Source organism: Apodemus sylvaticus, chromosome 8 (assembly GCF_947179515.1).
Source record: "Apodemus sylvaticus chromosome 8, mApoSyl1.1, whole genome shotgun sequence".
NCBI classification, from domain to species: Eukaryota; Metazoa; Chordata; class Mammalia; order Rodentia; family Muridae; genus Apodemus; species Apodemus sylvaticus.
This window is the reverse complement of record NC_067479.1, coordinates 64,438,640-64,459,196: the sequence shown is the minus strand read 5'-3', so window position 1 is coordinate 64,459,196 and position 20,557 is coordinate 64,438,640. Positions and strand designations below refer to the sequence as shown.

The following is a 20,557-nucleotide window of genomic DNA, read 5'->3' as shown; positions in this document are numbered from 1 at the left end:
GCAGCTGGTGAGGGTCTTAAAGCCCACACCCACAGTGACACACCTGCTCCAACAAGGCCACACCCACTCCAACAGGACTACACCGTCTAATAGTTTCACTCCCTGGGCCGAGCATATACAAACCATGACAGGGTCTAATAATAGATATGATTTCCCTAAAAGCATCATCTCTGTTTCTGTAATAGTGCCACATTGGCTTTGAGGAGTAAGACTGTTTAGGTATTTGTGCAGTCTTCTAAAGGGAATTAGGAGAGATATACTTTTATCCTCAGATCGTTTCAGCATCCCCTCAACAGTAATTGCCCTATTGGGTTCTGCACAAAGCAGCTGGATCAGAATCTTTGTTTTAGTAAAATCTCCAGATGATTTCAGTATGCATCAAAGTTAGAATATGGTCTTGTAACATGTTGTTGAGTAATATATACATGTTTAAATGAACCCAGTGATGCCTTATGCAAATATAGTAAATGTAAATATAGTAAAAATATGTAAATGTAATCCACTATGTTAGTCAAATATTTATGACATGTCCGCTGTACATAGGCCACTGATGTAAGTGCTAGGGATGTGCAGATTCCTGGGGCAAGGTGATTTCTGAAATGTTTTATTCGTAGGTGCTTTCAGTATGGCACACGGGTTACAAAGGGGGAGAAGGCATGTATATCTTCTTCATAGTTGTCAGTAATTAGCTTTCATTGTCATAATGAAACCTACTACATTACATGCTAACTTTCATCTTGAGTTTTTAAGGGAAAAAAATGAGCTTACTCAGTGCTGCCCCTAGTTAATGGTTATGTGGCTTTGGTTACACAGTAAGTGAAAACGAAAGAGAATCAAGTGAATGGCTACAAACTGGGTGCTACAGGCATTTATGACCCCATCCTGTGTTTATATAAGAAATAGTATTCCAGATGCAGAAGGTGGCTTTCTGACTTGGTCCTCTGGAATAGTTACAACGTAGTTTACATCATAGTCTTTGTTGTGTTTGGCAAGAGAATAGATATTCTGTATCTTTAATAAGAAGTTGAAGCTTAACATGGAACAGAGCAGAAGCTCTGGATGAGAAGAGAGGTGAGGCCTGAGCTTGGTGGTGAGGAACCAGCAAGGCAGTGTGTGAGATGCTGAGTGACAGAGAAGTGACACACAGGAGGACAATGGACAGCAGATGCACTGTAGGAGTCCCAGGCACTGTCCGTGCTAGTGTTCCCATTCTCTTTTCTAAGCTAGCCAGTCAACTGAAGGAAGCCAAGAGGATCCAGCCTTGTGTAGATAGGGTGGTTCCTCTACCCCCCTCCCCCATCAGTCTGGCTTTCTGAGGAATTTGGCACTTTGACTAGGAAATTGTGGTCTTTAAATCCAAGATCTGCTACACATTTGTGCATGCAGATGCAGTAGGAGTCTGCAGGAATGTGCTCTCAGGTGATGTGAGAAAGTCCCTGCCTCCCAGGAGTGAGTTAGAAGTTCCTGGATGCTGTAGTGAGCTTTAAGTTAGAAAAGAGTCTTTGAGGTGATGGGTTCTCTTAGGTGATAAAATCATGTGGTTTTTTTGTCCTTTGAAAAAGGCTCTAATTTTGAACTTTGGTTTTCATCAATAAAAGTGGGGAGGATCTGGAAGGAACTGGGGGCTGGGAAAGCATGAGAAAAAGGCTTACATTAAACAGTTTTTATATAGTAAGAATATTTTGAAGAAATCATTGAATTTTGTTACCCACTATATGACAAGGTAAAATTAAGTATATATATATAGAATCTGTTTTGGAAGGAAATCCTTGTTAAAATTTATGTGTATAATATTCGCCTTTATATCTTAATGAAATCTTATAACTAATAAATGTTGTTTTATGTAACAACTAGTATTTTAAGATTTTAAAAACATTTAGTATACCCAAAGGTATTGTGTAATAGGTTTTAAGATGTTTAGGGTAATCACATTTAATATAAAGTAATATGTATTTATCAGGCCTTACTAAATGATCACAATATTTAGACCTGGCTGTGTACATACACTCAGTTTGGACATGCCAAAGCCTAATAATAATTTAAGCACACAACAAACATTAATTGTAGAAAACAGAACCTGATGTAGCCATCGTTTGTTAAGAAATCTTTCTGATACAGATAATATGAAAACAGCAGAAAAACATCGGAGAACAATGACCATAAACATCTATGACACATCTATGACATGAAATTAGGTTCACACAGCTTGGCAGAAGGGTAGAAAGTCTTTTCAGATGAGAAGCAGCTTAGTAACACAAAGGATCAGCAGATGAATATAGGCTTAGGGTTCCCTGTCTCTGAGTCATTTGATTGTGCCCCAGCCTGCATTCTAGGAGTTAACTCTGCTGTCACCACCTGTGCCAAGTCATGCCTGGCCACCTTTCCTCAACAAGCCAATTAAAAATGTCATGAGTGGGAAGAGGGAAAAAAAAAAGGAGCTGTATGTGGTCACATTGAGAAGTGGGGCAAAGAGGTCCAGCAGAGCCTCCAACTCCATCTTTAGGGTCCTGAAGTAAGTTCAGAGTTCAACGAGAGGGCCACACTGTGCAGGCATCCGAGCAGCCCTTGGCCCGGTGCAGTCACTCCCAGTGCTGTCTGATGGGTACTTGTTTCCCACTTTCATCCTGTAGGGTGGTTTGACACGTTGTTAGAACTGTGTGCACTCCTTCCTCTCTCTATGGAGGGGTGCAGTAGAGAAACCGTCAAAATGGCTGTTCAACTGCGGACTTCTAGCTTAATGAGAGACCTTTGTCAAGGAAATAATGCAGAGAGTAGTAGAGGATGACAGCTGGCCGTTTTAATTGGACATTTCAGGTGCCCTCAGGGTGTGTATTCACGAGCACATCCACCTGCAGACTCAAGTAACTCTCTCTCTCTCCCTCTCTTATAAGATGAAATAAAATGATGAATCTGGCAGTTATTTTTTTAAATAAGGGAGTGGGAAAACCATAAAATTACCGTTCTGCTAGAGAAACGTAGCAGTAATGATATGTTGTTATAGCCATAGATGAGCATACCTCTCACCCTACTCCCAACCCCCAGAAGCTTCTTGTTGCAGTAGATGGCAGTTAACTCAGAGACTCCCAAGTGGATGATGTGCAGAGAGTGAGAGACTTTAAAAGAATGCATTTTACTCTTACTACTATCACACAGTGAAATAACTCCCATGTTAGTTTTCTGGGACCACCGTGACAAAGTCTTGCAAGGTGAGCTGACTCCACACTAGACCGTCTGTATCACCTCACAGTTCTGCACAGGTCTGCAGTTCAGACCTCAAGGCTTCTGCAGGACTTTGGCTCATCTGCAGGCTGTGAGGGAGTCTGGGCTTTGCTATCCTCTGGCTTCTGGTGGCTTCCTGGTCTCACGCTTAGCTCTGTCCACACCCTCACATGCTGTTCTTGGTGTGTGTACTGCTCTGTCTGAATAAGGGCTTCTCTCTACTTCACTTCAGCGCTGGACAGCTTTGCTAAGTAAACCCACAACTCCACTTCCAAATAAAACCACTGTATACTGTCCACCACAGACCTGCGTGCTTTGTTTGAATGTAAACTTAGGTCTCTTTTAGCTTTATACAAAGAAAATGATTAGAGTTATTTTCAGCTAGGACCCTCCAGTATAGCTCATAAACACTCAAGAGTAAAAGGTTCCCTAGCTCAGTTGCCCCATGTAAGTTTAGAACCAATATGCTTTTCTGCACTGGTGGGTGTATTTGAGTGTTTAGCATCAGAGAGTAAAATCTAGTTTCTCCAGCTCAGATAGCAATGCCTGCTCTCATTTAAATTGTGGTTTGAGTGGGTTCAAGAAGAATAGTGATCAAAGCTTTACCCAGCACAGAGCACAGTCAGTCTTGTACACAAGCAAATTTACATCCTGAATTGCCAGCGCAAGCCAAGACCACAGCCTTTATTCTTGACACATTTGAGAATGTCTTACTTGTACATTCATTAAAAGGGCAACTTAAGAACTAGGGCTTGGTTGTAAAACTGCTGTTTTTACTCTGTTGGCAGGTATGGTTTAAATGAACTGCTTGAGGAGACAGTGGGGTGAACTTAGTCACACACTTAACTCATTAGACACTCCTGAATCAATGAGAATCATTGTTTGTTAATTTCATCAACATGTTCATTTCTTTCAGCTCCATGTTCATGCATGTCTTTTAACCCGGAAACAAGAAGACTGTCCATAGGTCTAGACAATGGTACAATCTCAGTAAGTACAAATAAGTAAGATTTCCAGTTGAAATACGTGCCTTCCTGCGTAGTTATGTACTGTGATAACAAGTTGTTTAATAGTTTTTCAAGTAACAGTCATTTTCTGGCTAAGTAAAGAGTGCATGGAGCACAGGAACTTACAGTGAGGGATAGTTCTGGGCAGGGAGATGCTGTCTTTACTTACGTGCTGTGACTTAGTGTACCCTGCCACTTCAGTGGTTGCTAGCTGTGGATGTTAGCAGGCAGACACTGTAACTGTGTGCATTTGCATTAGTGAGAGGGAGCTGATATCCCAAACTCACTGTACTGTCATATTGAACTTAGATCAGATGCGTCTTCTGAGTGTTAGGAACAGACACATAAGGGAGATGCTATCTCCTCCATCTGCATATGGGATCTTGGTTTCGGATGTTCTGTGTTCTCTTATCTGGCTCTTGTCATCTGAACTTTATAGCATGGATAGAATGCTGTAAACTTGAATGAGCATTTTAAGAAAGTACAGATCAAGATTTTAGATCTAGATCCAGATAAATATTAGGCCCATTGATTGTAGGTCTTGAGAGAACCGAAATGCTTAGGGGTTAGAAATTTAGGTTTGGGGGGCTGGAGAGAGATGGTTTAGAGGTTAAGAGCACTGACTGGTCTTGAGTTCAATTCCCAGCAACCACATGATGGCTTACAACCATCTGTAATGGGATCCAACACCTTCTTCTGGTGTGTCTGAAGACAGCAACAGTGTACTCACATATATAAAATAAATAAATCTTTAAAAGAAAAAGAAATTTAAATTTTATCTGTCTTCTTTATCTTCTTATTTACTGACTTTTATCTAGTATATTGATTAGTAAAAGTGTGATCTGGCAGTTCCTCCATTCAGTAAATTATCCTAGCCCACACATTTAATTCCAGAACAGAAACAGGCAGACTTCTGAATTTGAGGGCAGCCTCGTCTACGGAGCATGTTCTAGGACAGCCAGGGCTACATTGAGAAACCATATCTTGAGAAACAAAAAGCAAAAGCAACAGAACAAAACATCCAGTGTTGCCTTTAGTCCTGGGCAAAAGAAGCTCTGCTCTGGCACTTGTGAACTGAAAGGCTGAACACTGAAACTCTGAGCCGTGTAAATGCAAATACTGGGCAGGGCTCAGAGCTCCAGGCAAGGCTTGGAAGATGCTGTGATGGGCAACATGCTAGAGGAGGGAATGAAGAGGAGGGAGAAGAGAACATAGACGAGATGGGGAGGAAGGCAAGTGAGCTGCTGACAGCTGGGCATGGGAAGAGAACTCCTGTGCCACCACACTATGGCATGAGGCATCAGAGAATCGAAGAGCCTGGCCTTCCAGGTGGCTGAAGGTGGATTTGTTGATATCCAACTGTAAGATCATATTTTATTTAATAGCTTAAAATTTATATATAATAGAATATAAGCCTCTGCCTGTAGTCTTACCTCAGCCCGTAGGATTGTTAGAGATGTGTTTGAATACTTTCTAATCTTGAAATAATAGTTAAATGGCCTTAAAGGAGATATTAATAATATTTCTAAACACAAATAAGCTTATCAGCAATATTTGTGGGACTCTAATGCTTATTACTTGATAGGATTTTCAAATTTCATTTGGTAGTTTTGTACTGCTGCTTGGGAAAGCAGAGATTGTATACTGATCCTTGTTCACTTTAAGGAGAGCCATATTTTAAAGGAGGAATGTGTATAGAATGATTTATTATTAATTTTAAAATATGTTATTTTTATCATACATGTAAGAGTGTTTTGCTTACATGTATATATGTGCATAACATGTGTGCCTGATGCCTTCGGATGCCAGCAGAAAGCATTAGACTCCTTATAGGAGGTTGTGAGCTGCCATGTACATGCTGGAAACTGATCCTGGGCTATCAACAGGCATATCAAGTACCGTTGAGTGTTGAGCCCTCTCCTCAGCGTCAGTTATTTTTAAAAGAAAAAAGAAACAATGGGACTGCTCAGTGACATGGAAGGGCTCATTGCAAAGGAAAAGGTGGGCTGAGACACGTGTGTTGCCCATCAGGTCATAGACTTGAGTATGGGACATTCACTGTCCCTGGAAAGTCTTGGATCTTGGTTACTTCTGAGTGGTTCTTTGCACTTTTGAAATCAATATAGGTGGTTAGTTGACATGGACAAATTTGACTCTAGAGGCAAGTTATGGATAGATGTAGCTATTTATTTTATAAAAGTGGGGAAACCTGACTCATTAGTCTTCTTAGTAAACAGAACTGCTGGGTAACAGAGGCATCAGGGGCAGGGGCTTTTGTGCTTCTCTGGTTCTTTACTACAGGGTCAAGATGTCAAACTACCTGCCTCTAAAGCAGTGGTTCTCAGCCTATGGGTTGCAATCCCTGTAAGAGTCAGATGACCCTTTCACAGGGGTTGCCTAAGACCATCAGAAACCACAGATATTTACAATACAATTCATAGCTGTAGCAAAATTACACTTAAAAAGTAGCAGTGAAAATAGTTTTATGGTTGGGGGTCACCATAACATGTGGTACTGTATTAAAGGGTTGCAGCATTAGGAAGGTTGAGAACCACTACTTTAAGGACTGAGGGTGCTGGCTTGTCTAAGAAGTTCCTTACAAGTGCCTCCTTTGTCTCATGGAGGTAACTAAGTGCTCATCTTCCTTATTCACATCTGAAACCTTATAAAATTGTCATATAGGAGGGAAAGAGACATTGAGAGACCAGCCTGTTTAAGTAAGGTTCTGGCGTCTCATCACTATAATAAATTCCTTGCTAAAAAAAATACTTAGAATCATTCTAGTAGTCTACTTTCTTAGACACAAGAAATCCTGTTTCTGATACTATGTGTCCTCTGTTCCTTGAATATCACAGTGCATTTTTAAGAATAGTGATTAAATTCTAAAACATGGAAGGATAAAACCAGAAAGTAAATCCTTATTGTACTGAACCAATCTCAGTATCACTGCACACTGGGTGAGAGATTGAAGAACAAACACCCTTTGACCACTGGACCAAGAGTGGACAGGAAACAAGCAGCAGGAGAAGTGGGGGTGCTTGGGAGACTTGAATAGCAAGAGGGGTGGGGCAGCTCTGAAGCAGAAGGGACAGACAGAGCTGTCACTTGGTTGTGGGAGGGAGGCGAAGACAGCATTCCATTCCTTGTAAATTTAAGGAATCTTCTTACCTCAAAAGATCTGAATTTAGGGTGTATCTTCTACTTCAAATGATTCAGTCAAGAGAAATCCCTCACAGGTATACCCAACTGCTTAGGTTTTAGTTAATTTCAAATGTAATCAAATTGATAACTTTTAAAAATTGATTGATGGGGAGAGGTATCAATATAGAAATAGTTTCTGTAAATATCAATATAGAAAGAGTTTTCACTAATCCTACATAGTAGTAGTAGTAGTAGTAGTAGTAGTAGTAGTAGTAGTTTAGGAAGTCATAGAGATGAGAAATGTTTATCTTTGTAAAATTATATTCACCAAACTGTTTTAAATTCAACATTTTTATTAATATTTTGTCAAGATGAATTCATGTCTTTAAAGAGTTTTGAACAAGTACCATTTTTAAAAGTGCATGTTTTAGCAATTATATTTATTTATGTGTTTATTTTGTGGGGATGTATGCTCCACTATACAGGGTCCTGGGTATAAAACCCATGTTTTTAGTCTTGGCACCCTTTACCCCTTAAGCCATCTCCTTCTGGCTCTCAACCAAGTTTTCAAAACAATATAAATTTCTTTTGGAGCCAGAAATATTGTTATGCACTTGTAATCATAGCCCTTGGCTACACAGTGAATTAGAAGCCAGCCTGGGCTCTATATGATCTATCTTAAACAAAACAAAACAAACCTAACCTTCTCTGAAAACTAATCATATATCTGTGTTAGAGGAAGTTTGACTAAGACTAGAGGAAAGAATTAATTTATATTATTGTTATTACTGTGTAAAAATAAATATAGTTGATCATATATGGCCTTGTTTGTTTTGGTCATGATTTTCCTACTTGCATGTGTATATGGGTGCAAAGTGTGTACCTGCATACCCCTGTGTATGGGGATAAGAGGTTAAGGTTGCTTGTCTTCCTCAAATCCCTCTCCACCATACATTTGAGACAGTCTATCAGTACACCTGGAGCTCATCAATTCGGCTAGACTGACTGGCTAGCCAGCCCCAGGGATCCTCTTGCTTCTGCTTCTCTAGTGCTGGGATTATAGATGTGCATCACCACACCTATTCCCCCACCCCCTTCTGTGGGCATTGCACCGCAGTTCACCGACTGAGCCCTGTCTTGATACCTTTACTTTTATTAGTTGACATGAGTTAAGGAAATAAAAGAATAGGAACTAAAATTGTATCAGTTACCCCATTATGAGGTACTACACTTTGCCACCCTGCTGCATCCTGCTTCACGTTATCGCTGACATGTAGGTTGTGTTCCTCACATGTCTCAGGTGGAGATAGGAAGGCCTGGAGAGCTTACATATTTTATCCAGTAACAAGCAGCTGGTGAACAAGGGTAGTCTGCCCATGGCCTTGGGAGTCACATTCTCACCCTGGGAGTCTGTCTCCTTGCCAGGCCATGAAAAGCAGACAGTGCTTGCTTCCAGTTTATGTAGAAGCAGGGTTACTTGAACCACTGTGATGCACTGAGGTGAATTCAGGAGAGAAGGCATCTGAGCCCATCCCACAGCAGAGCTCTGCCTTTTGCCATCAGTGTTAATGTGATCGGGTCTGGTCATGTGTTAGCTCAGGCCTAGAGATGCATGCCCACACTCCACGCCTTGGGATCCACAGACCTGTACTAAGCAATCAAGTAGAAAACCTAAGTAAGGATGGGAGTTAGCTCACTTAACACATGCAAAGCTGAAAGGGAGGGAGGGGTGGAGGGAGGGAGGAGGGAAGGGAATGAAAGGGAAGGGAGGAGGGGAGGCCATAAGAATGAAGAGGGGGCACATGAAGTAGAAAGAGAACGTGCTCCTGGCAGTTGGGGGAACATAAAGCATCTTCGTACACATTTGGAAATCTCACGGACCTTCATCTTGCTGCCTGCGCTGTTCTGTAGGAATCCATATTTTGCAACTTAAATGAACAGCTTCAAGAAGATGCCACTGTTTTCTTCTGTTTTGTTAGCATTCTTTGGGTGGCTTTGCTTGACACTGTGTTACGTGGTGGAGCTCACTGTGGCATGTGTTTCCACAGAAAACCACAGGGACAGAATTTGTGTCTCTGCTAACAGGAGATTCCCAGATGTACTCTCTGGAGCCTTCAGAAGCTTCAAGGGAGAAGAATGTACTTACTGTGGGACAGAGTATTTCTTTTTCAAATATAAGGGAGAAAGTATGCCTTTGAACTTAACAGTATTTAGCATTTTTGGAGAGGAATCTGGGCATCTTTAGGGGTGTTGTCATCTCTTAAGGCCAGTGTCTCACAAATGTGCATGGCAGTGCAGTGTGTAGTGACCTATGGGCGCAGCAGTTCCCTGTCTGCACCTGTTTCTGCAATTTCGGTTACCCACAGACAGCTGTACCCTGAAAACAGTAAGTACAAACTCCGGAAGTAAATAACTCCCGTGTTTAAATGATTATTTCTTATTTTTCATTGTAAATCTCTTTTGTGCTGAGCTTATAAATTAAACTATCATAATTGTGTATAGGGAACAAAATAGTGCTATGGGGTTCAAAACAGTCTCATAGGCAACCATCGGTGGGCTTGGAAGTCAGGTATCCCTTAGAGATGTGAAAGGGGACATTGCTGTAAATGCCAAGTTGAGTCATTAGTGGCAGTAATGCTTCAGGTGCCAGTTACTAGCCTGTTACTTTCCTGGAGTTGCCACAACAGATGGCTTAAAACAGCAGAATTCATTTTCTCAGTTTCAGAAACTTGACACAGAAATCAAGATGTTGGCAGGGCTGTGCTCCTTCTGAAGCTGGCAAAGGAGCCTCCTTACTTGGATTTCCTCTAGGACTGGCTGGCGATCTTCCACTCCTGCGCTTACCTGTGTCCTTATGTCATTTCCCTCTGCATATTCATCTTATAGGATGCCAGTCATTGGGATTAGTCACCACTAATCCAGTGTGGCCTCATCTTAACCTGTCACGTTGGAACTTACTATACTTATAAGAGGTTGTTCTTAGAGTGTACTGGCTGGTTCTGTGTGTCAACTTGACACAGGCTGAAGTTATCACAGAGAAAGGAGCCTCCCTTGAGGAAATGCCTCCACGAGATCCAGCTGTAAGGCATTTTCTCAATTAGTGATCAAGAATGGGAGGGCCCATTGTGGGTTGCCCATTGTGGTGGCCCATTGTGGATGGTACCCTGACAAGTTCTATAAGAAAGCAAGCTGAGCAAGCCAGGGGAAGCAAGCCAGTAAGCAGCACCCTCCATGGCCTCTGCAACAGCTCCTGCCTCCAAGTTCCTGCCCTATGTGAGTTCCAGTCCTGACTTCTTTTGGTGATGATCAGCGATATGGACGTGTAAGCTGAATAAACCCTTTCCTTCCCAACTTGCTTCTTGATCATGTTGTTTTGTGCAGGAGTAGAAACCCTGACTAAGACATTAGAGGTTCAAGATAGTTGTGAATTTAGAGGGTATTACTCAATTCAATTGACCTACTAAAATCGTATCTCCAGTGTTCTTGAACAGTGTTCTTACAGTATTTGTTGTGAGACATTATGCCTTCAGGAAGAAATATTCAAAGATGTTAAAGAAGATAAGCCATAATTCCTCCTGGGAGAGAAAGATAAGAATTGGAAAGAACGTTTTTCTACAACTAGTGCTGCCTCCCTCTAGATAAAGGGTGCACTGGGTAGGTCACAGGTCACGATAGTGGTGGCTGAGCTGGCTTCAGTGACCCTACATGGACAGATCTCTGAGTATTGTTCCAGGCAGAAATCTTATACAGTAAGGACAGTTCAACTACTAGGAGCTGTTTAGAGTGCTTACAAGGGAATTGGAAGCATTTGGGCAAAACTTGTATGTTTAGCCATTGTTTTTAAGAGAGGAGTGAAGAATTTATAAACATTTATCTTAACAATGTTTTGAGTAGCTTTTTCTTATAAGTGCTGGCCATGGAGTATTACAAGCCTACACAGACTACACCCTACTCCACCACACCTATGTGATGAAGTCATGCTGGCCAGTAATCACTGGTTGCCCATGAGGAAAGCATTTCACTGTGTCCCAGTCAAGTATACAGTCAGTTCCTCAGTTCCTGAATACTGAATACAGTTCTTTGAACCCTTCCCCTCCCTATCCCCCTCCCCCTTCTCTTCACCCCTCCCCCTTCCACTTCCCGCTTAGCCACAGCACTGCTCCCTGGCTCCCCCTCGGCAATCATCACAGTGTAGTCCAGGATTTTTACTCCAGAACTGAGGCTGCTTTCTGGGCTTTCTAGTTTGACTCCGTCCAGGAATAAAACCGTAATAGCGAGAGTCAAGGATGGTTGTAAAGAAAGGTCCCAAAGGTCTTACAAAGATAGAAATGTGGAACTGGGATCTTTAGGGTCTTCCTTCAGAGTGGCTATTCTTGCAGTTCCAGACACTGCTGCTGATGTCTACGTTACAGCTCCTTCCCAAACTACCAGTCATCCTCAGGGCTGGTGAAATGGCTCAGCTAGTAAAGACTCCTTTGCACCAAAATAACAACCTGAGTTTGATCCCTGAAACCTGTATGATAGAAGGAAACTGATATCCACTAGTTGTCTCTGACATGACACATCCATGCATCCATGCACACGTGTGCAGCTCTCTCTCTCTCTCTCTCTCACTCTCTCTCTCTCTCTCTCTCTCTCTCACACACACACACACACACACACACACACACACACACACACACACACACGCAGACACATGAAATAAGTAAGTAAACACCATTTCTGAGTTTCATAACATTTGGAATCACTGGGCTTTCTAATGTGAGCTTGTTCTAATGTCAGGTAACCATGTTCTCCTGCACTTGTGCTGAGTTATAGTGAACTTAGCACACATGTTGAGCTGTACTCAAGAGAAAGTAGTTCTAAGGCACTGACATGTCAGTGGCTTGTTGTTCATTGATATAGTTAATTCCCCAAAGAGGCTTTTATCAGAGAAAGCTGTGGCATTCACTATGCCTTTGGCGTTTATGTGGGTAGTGGATGTTTCTGGAACCCCTGAAAACCATGCTTGTCTCCCTAATGTCATTACCTATGTAGCCCATGTTCTGTTGGGTACCTGTGTGTTCTCGTAAACCTTGGTTGAGCAGTAGTGAGTGGATTTAATGCCAACAACATTCTTTGGTCTGAGGTTATTTTGTACTGCCTCCACTGTAATTATGGATTTTTATTTGTTTGTGTTTTGGGAACAAGATTTCACCATGTTACTGAGTTTGGCCTCAAAGTCTTGATCCTCCTTTCTCAGATTCCCAGATGTTGAGCCACTGTTCCACCCTGCAGCTTTAGGTTTTAGAAGACCTTTGCTTGAGAAGACTTCTCATATAGCCCAGGCTGGCCTTGAGCTTTCTCTGCATTGGAAGATGGCTTTGAACTTCTTCTGTCTCTGTCTGCTGAGTGCCAGGACTACAGGCACGAACCACTAACCAATGCCTGCATTAGAAGGCCTCTTGACTTAAAATTGACAAGGCCCATTTTAAAACAGATTCTCTTGCACAGATCATTACGGGAGCACCCAGATTGTCCTGTAGAAGGCTAAGGAGGCCTGTAGTTTTGAGGGTGGGTTAAAATCATTCATCTACTCTGTGCAGCAGCAGTTGGCCAGTCACCACAGCACACCTGTGTTTCAGAATGTCAGTGTGAGGAGATGATGAAGATGACCCAGGCCTTTCTCCTCCTCTTCCTAAGACTCTCTACCCTAAAGAGTCCTCCTCCCATGGTTCCTTTCCATTGGGTTAGAAATTCTCCAAAATCTTAGAAACAAGAACTGAAACATTTAACTCTCAGCCTTTCCCTCCTTGTACTCTCATTTCTCAAAATTTCTTAAAAGCATTCTTCACACTCACCATAGTATACTTCCTCACATGGAACTTACCCTAGTTAGGGTTTCTGTTCCTGTGATGAAACACCAAGACCAAAAAGCAGGTTGGGGAGGAAAGGGTTTATTAGGCTTACACTTCCCCATTATATTTCATCATTGAAGGAAACCAGGACAGGAACTCCAAATAGGCCAGGAACCTGGTGGCAGGAGCTGACGCAGAGGCAATGGAGGAATGTTGCTTACCAGCTTACTTCCCTTGGTTTGCTCACCCTGCTTTCTTATAGAACCCGGACCACCAGCCCAGGGATGGTACCATCCACCATGGGCTGGGCCCTCCCCCGTCATTCACTAATTAAGAAAATGGCTCACAGGCTTGCCTGCAACCCAGTTTTATGGAGGCATTTTCTCAGTTTAGGTTCCCTCCTGTCTGATGACTCTAACTTATGTCAAGTTGATGTCCAGCACAAAACTCAAATCATTGCAGTCTGCCTTCCAGGCTGTCAACCCGCTCGAGTTCCTGGCTGATTCTGAAGGCCTGTGTGCCCTTCCCACACTGTCAGTGCTGGGTCTGGCCTCCTCATGCGCAAGCTCGCTCCAGGATGCAGCACTCCTCACTGTTTCTGCAGGGCAGCTTTGTACACCTTAACGAGGGCGGGCGGGCGGGCGTGTTCTTCTGCTCTCCAGCTCCTCCTCTCCTCGCCGCTCTGTGGCCAGCCCTCGTCTGGTGCTGGCCTCACCCACATTGCTCTGAGGCCACCGTTCGTTTCTCTCTGTACAGCCTCAGCCACAGGTCACTTGCCATGCATGTGACAAAATGAGCTTTGTGTTTTTGTCTAGACCTTGCTTGGAGGTTCAGACTTCCTAATGATTCTTATTGAAGATGAACCCCAAACTACCAAGTCTAAAATAGACCTCAGTCCTCCCACATGCCAGTTCCCAGGGCTTTCATTACAGTGACTGGGGCCACTGTGCCTGGCTGCATAGGCTAAGGGTCTTGTCCCTCCTCTGACTTGCTATTTCTCTCCCTTGTCACTTACGCTTCCTGTTTACCAGCTTCCTTTCCCTCTCTGTCCCTGTCTACTTCCTCTTCCCATGCCCCTCCCCCACACCCACCATTCTTTACTCTTGTCTTCCTTCCGACCTTTCTCAGTTTTCCCCCTCATTGGCCATCTCACAATCTGACCAAGGTCATTTTCCATGTTAGGATTAAAAGGCTCTTTACAGAGGTAGATTTTTAATCTTGCCTATGGGCAAAATCTTTAATGGCTTCTGCTGGCACTTTGGAGACGGGGAAAGCATTTTCAGATCGCTATTGTGACCTTGCAGATCTGGTCCTTCCCGCGCCCACAGCCTTGGTTTGTACAGTGCCCTTTCTCTCTCAGGATTACCTTCGCGGTCTAGTTTTCATGCATCTGCTCAGTTTGTCTTCACAGGGTGGGGACTGAGCGTGATTGTTTCTCTGTGTCCCTAGCACCCAGTACCCTTCAATGTTAAATACTTTGTAAATACTCAGAATCAATAAGTGATTAATTAATTAACTAATTAATGTAAGGTCTGTTGAGCTGACTATAGGGGTTAGGAACCTAGGCTCTGTTTAGTCACAAGTCCTTCCTAATCAACTGCCACACTGCACAAGGTGCTTTGCTCTCTGCCTCAGTCTGCGGTAGGGATGATGTCTGTGTTCATTTGATATGGCTTGTTTCAGGTTGACACATGGAGAGCTCCTAGAACAGCCTGTGCATAGCACAGATAAATACCAGCTCCTGCCAAAGTCATTGGCGGCGGCAGCAGTCTCTGTGGCCAGTGTCCATGAATCTTCAAAATCCATGGCAAGTGGATTTTGTCGATTGTGTCCAGAGGGGAAATTCCTAAGTGGAGGTGTGGCTGCTCAGCCTGCTTCTGTTCTCACCTTTGTCTTTGCTGTCTCATCACAGTACTTCTCCAGTAATTTGCAAACTGCAGACCATCAAAAGCTGTGTTTTTCTGTAGACATGTTTAAGTTACTGCTGTTTGATCTTCATCATCCTTAAAAAGAGGGCTGGTCAGATGGCTCAGTTGATACATTGCCTGCCCAAGGATCTGAGTTAAAAACCAAGCCTTTGATAAAAAGCCAGAGAGTGGCTCCCTCTGTGATGGGGAAGGCAGAGATGAGCGTTCTTGGAGATTGATGGCCAGCTGTCACTGCCACATCAGTGAGTGACCCTGTCTGAAAACATTTATAGAACAATTGAGGAAGACACCCAGCGTTGATCTCTGTCCCCATCCTCACATGTGCGCGCATACCCGCTCACACACAATACATACATGCACATCTACTATACCCACCCTATCTACACAAAAAAGGCTTTAATCTTAGAAAACGGTATATATTGCTACAAATTGATGACTAGAAAGGGCCTAGAGAGTTTCTTATCAGAAGGACTTGCTTTTTCTGATAGACTGAGAATGTTAGCAGGAGAAATATTTCCAACCATCAAGGCTGTATTGCTTTTTATTCCTCTGGAATTTTTTATAGGCCCATGTTCAGAGAGCTTTCTGTGTGTTTTCTCTCTACAGTGTGTTTCTCTCTCTTTTTCTCCGCCTGTCTGTCTATCTGTCTCTCTGTCTCTCTCTCTCTCTGTCTCTCTCTCTCTGTCTCTCTCTCTCTCTCTCTCTGCGTGTGTGTGTGTGTGTGTGTGTGTGTGTGTGTGTGTGTGTGTGTTTGCCTGGGCAAATGGTTAGCAGGGTGAATGTGGATTCTCTGTCTCTGCATCCTGTGTTACAGTGGACTTTCCACTGGCGTTTACATGGATTCTAGGGGTCTGAACTCTGGTTCTTAAGCTTGTACAACAGGTATGTTACCCACTGGGCTCCCATCTCCCCAGGCTCCTACAGTATTTTTCAACAACAGGAATCAATTTTCCTTACTATTCCATCTAATTAAAGCATATTCTCTGTAGACATAAGATACTTCACTACTTTTTCACTTGGGCTTTGACTCTTAGGAAGATGAGAGTCATGCCAGTTTTCTCCAGGCACTGTCAGAGCCCAGATGGACTGGTGTGACATTTCCATGTTAATCACTGGTAAAAGCCATTCCTCTGTCTGGCTTGGGTCATATCTCCCAAAGAACCCTCTGATATTTGTTCGTGTGCTGTAAAGTTTCAAAACTGGCTAGAGCCAGAATGTGGGGAGGAAGCAGTCTTTCACTGCAGAATGGCAGCCAGCTAGTTTTGATACAGAAGGCTATGTCAGCAGAGAAGGGTGTGGTATTAGGTCTACCCTGGTCTCTGGTGCTGTAACTAGGGTAGCTTTTCTTTCCAAGGCATATGCTTCTTGTTGGTTATATACTCCCACCCCAACCTCGCTAGAACTTGGATCCGGGCTCCACAGCACACATCCCAGCTTCTCCCCATTGCAGATGTAGGAGAAGCTCTTCCCCTAGTTACCGGGAAAGCTGTGCATTTTCATAAACCTAGGCTCATGTAGTGTATGGAGGGAGAACTCTGAGACTGAAGAGGGAATGCTCGCCATGTTGACAGGAAGACTAGCACAACTCTCCCACGAGCATCCATCGCACGGGTCCAGTTGGTTTCCCAGATTAGAGAGATGTCTAAAAACATTAGCACAAGCCACACATGGTGCTATGTGCCTGTAAGTCCAGCCACTTTGGAGGCTGAAATAGGGGATTCTGAATTCCAGGCCTGCATGGGCTACCTGATGAGGTACCCCACACCCACCTCAGGAAGGAGTGGAACTGGTTCTTTAGCCTTGAGCTTTCAGCTTGGGATAGTGTGGGAAGGGTGCCTTCTGGGGTACTGAGTGGGTCAGGGTGCAGTGAGTGTTTGGTGCAGTTTCTAGGTCTCTGAGTTCCCACCAGATCCCTATCCATCTGGCACTGTTGAGTTGATGCTCCTCACAGTTCGTGCCCTCCTCCTGCCCACTCCTTGTTGTGAGTCTTCCTGCAGCTCAGCTGTCCCTGCTCCTGCACTTCCCAGGGCAGGACTGGAAGCTGCAGAAACTGACTTGCCTTGCCTTCAACCTGGGTGGCTCCACACACTTCAGCCTGCGCAGACCCTAGCTCAACTTCATTCTCCTTTGCCCACAGTGAGCCCCATGTCCCTTTAGTAAATGGCATCACATGGAGCCCTGTCCAGAGACATAATCCACATCGTCCTCAGAGCTCTCTGAAGTCTGTGTTCACTAGATCTTTTTGAGAATTCTCTGTCCCTTACAGTTTTGATTTTGCCTATTGCAATAACCCACGAGATTGCTCCTGCTGTCTGTGGTCTCTTGCTTCCTCCTTTTCCTCATATCCAAACTTTTAGTTTAATTTTCTTACTTCCTCCTTTTCCTCATATCCAAACTTTTAGTTTAATTTTTAGTTTAGTTTAATTTTAATTTAGTTTTAATTTTAGTTTAATTTTCGCCCTCCTTAGTTCTCCACAGCTTTGGAAAGAATAAAGTTCAAAGTACTTTTTTGCCCCTGCTTGTCAACCTACTTATCAGAATTTTACTACCAAATATCAGATATGTGTGGTTTATATATCCATACCACAAATAAGGAGCCTCATTGCTGAAATCAGATGCTAGCCGACAACCTGACCTCTGCTCTCAGCCCTCAAGGACTTCTGCTTTCAGACACCTGGAGAACCAGAGTCATCCCTGTGAGAGGCTGGGCAGTGGCTAGCATGAAGGCCTTGGCTCTCGTGTCACTCTGTAATAGTAATTCCTTATCTGGCAGAAATTCTTTTCATTTCAGCAGTAGATAAACTGTACTTTTTGATAAATGTAATTGTTTCATCTGAAACAGAAGAGGATTCCATTTTATATAATGATTTGTCATCTTGAATTGGAAGGCTTTTTTATGAACTTATCATTTCCAAACTAATTTCCTTCTTCCCTACCCCAAGTTTTTGTTGGTTTTGTGGGGGCATAAGGGCTCTGGATATAGCCCAAAATTCACTGTGCACGCTTGCTTCAAATATGTAATGATCCTCTTTGAGTTCTAAGGTTACACATACACAGATGTTCCACCACTATGTCTGGTAAGCTAGTTTGCTCTTGTGAGTACTGTTTTTGGCTACTAAGACTTGATTTTATTTGTAATTTTGACTTTGTTGTTGTTCCTTATATTTTATGTATGTGTTTATTTCTTAAATAGTGTTCAGGACTCAAAGTGCCGTGGACTTAAAGCCAGAAAAAAAGATTTATAGCAAGGTTTGAATGAACACCTTAGCTAGAAATAGCTTGAGAAGCAGCATAGGGAGGTTTCTACTGGCTAAGGAAGTGAACGTTAGTTAGTCTTGAGGTTTGGGCCAAAAGGCGTTTACTGTTCTATTTCAGCATTGACTAGGAAAAGTAAAACCATAGCATTGAGCTCTATTCCTTTATAAATTATTTAGGTGCCTTTAAAATGCACCCATTTTTATTTAGTTGGACTGTGGAAAGCATTGAAGTTGTATTTTCTACTTCAAAGTCTGTTATTGATGAGCAAGTTATTTATTCTTCCCTGGTGGGTGACTTAAATAGTAAATGAATTAGTATCTCTCACACTTATTTATGGTAGTTCTCACAGAAAAAAATTCATTTTAACTTCATTTTTGTATAACATATTATGTTACTATCTTATATCCTTCAAAATCTGTTAGTATTAATAGAGAGCTGCTTTATCTAAAACAACACAACACTCACATTAGCAGGTTTTGCTTCTCAGACTCTGGAACTCCAGGACATCCAACACTTAAAGAGGAGTACAGATGCCTTTTGCTAAGTGGAAACAACAGTGTAGCTGATTGGTTGGTGTATTTGTTTGTTTTCATTTTTTGTTTTGTTTTTCTCTGTGTAGCCTGGCTGTCCTGGAACTCACTCTGTAGACAGGCTGGCCTAGAACTCAGAAATCTGCCTGCCTCAGTCTCCCAAGTGCTGAGATTAAAGGTGTGCGCCACCACTGCCCAGCTGTAGCTGAGTGTAGCAGTCATGGCATCATTCATAAAAGGTTTCCACTTCAACAGGGAATTATTTTAAATATGTTCAGAATAATTTTCTCAAAGGGTTTGAGCCATTTTACAGCATCAGCAACTAACCTTTTGTGGTTTGAGTGAGAATGGTCCCCATTGCCAAATGTATTCGAATACTTGGTAACCCAGTTGGTGAAACTGTTTGGAAAGGATTCAGAGGTGTGTCCTTGTGGGAAGATATGCATCATTGGGGGTGGGCTTTGAAATTTCAAAAGCCAGTGCCAATCCAAGTTAGTGTTCTCTGCCTTGTAGTTGAGTCTCAAGATGTAAGCTCTCAACTACTACCCCAGTGCCATGCCTGCCTATCTGCTGCTGTGCTCCCTACCATGATGGTCATGGGCTCTAGCCTTCTGAAACTATAAGTCCCAGATTAAACACTTTTTAAAATAAATTGCCTTGGTCCTGGTATTTTAATCACAACAACAGAAAAGGAACTAAGACACCTATATGAATTAATCTTCCTGTCATTTCCTACTGAATATTACAGCCTAACTTTTATTATATTAAAATGTTACTTAAAATATCCATTCTCTTTTATGAGCATTAGATTAATGGGGCTTGAGCAGAAGCTTTCGTTGTGTAATACATCTGTGGTTTTAGCCTTAAACTGGGCATTCCCATTTTTTTTTTTTAACACCTTCCAAGAACATGGGTTCCTAAGACTCAGAAATTGGTCTAGGGCTTCTTGGATACATATGTGAGCCTTTACCCCTTGACTTTCTATCTTGAGCATCAATGCATCTGGTTATTTATTCTCAGCATTGAGAAAACATAAAAACATTGTTGAGAGAAGATGATGGCAGACAATAAATCATGTGCCTAGGTAAGCCACTGGGGAACAGCCTAACAATTAAGCAATGTAGAAAGATCTTGAAATTTCTAGTTGGTTGCTTTATGTACAAACCAGTTTGTGGGAGAATTTGCAAGGAAAAAAATGTCTGTTAGTTTTTCATCACTGTGACAAAATACCCAAGAATTAATATAGAGGAAAGAAGCTTGTTTTGCCTCTTAGGTTCAGAAATGTCCTTGTGTGGTTGCACACCACATCATGACAGAACATGTGCAGAAGATGCCTGCCCACTCTGCAGTGGCTTAGAAACAAAACAAAGGACAGGGGGAGGCTGGGTCCCAGGGACCCCTGGGTGGGGACACTATGATGACTTCCACTAGGCCTCATCCCCACAAGGTTCTCCCATTAGTGACACCTGCAACCTGGAGCCTTCAGCACACGGGCCTGGGTGACAATGAAGATTTGGACTAGCAGTTTGTACTCCTGTTTCCTGTAATGATGTTTTCAATATGGACATACCAACTCTTTTTCCTTCCTTTATTCCATGCAGTCCTGTGTATCGTGGTATATTAGTCAGAAATGTGAT

At 42.7% G+C, this 20,557-nt stretch overlaps 1 protein-coding gene across 1 annotated transcript in view; it reads left to right on the top strand.

The window, feature by feature from the left end:
• Wdfy2 (WD repeat and FYVE domain containing 2) overlaps window positions 1-20,557 on the top strand; it is a 126,508-nt gene that overhangs the window by 59,501 nt on the left and 46,450 nt on the right. The window contains exon 3 of the mRNA XM_052191237.1: window positions 4,136-4,209. Coding sequence (XP_052047197.1) covers window positions 4,136-4,209 — 74 coding nt within the window. The remainder of the gene's footprint in view (window positions 1-4,135; window positions 4,210-20,557) is intronic.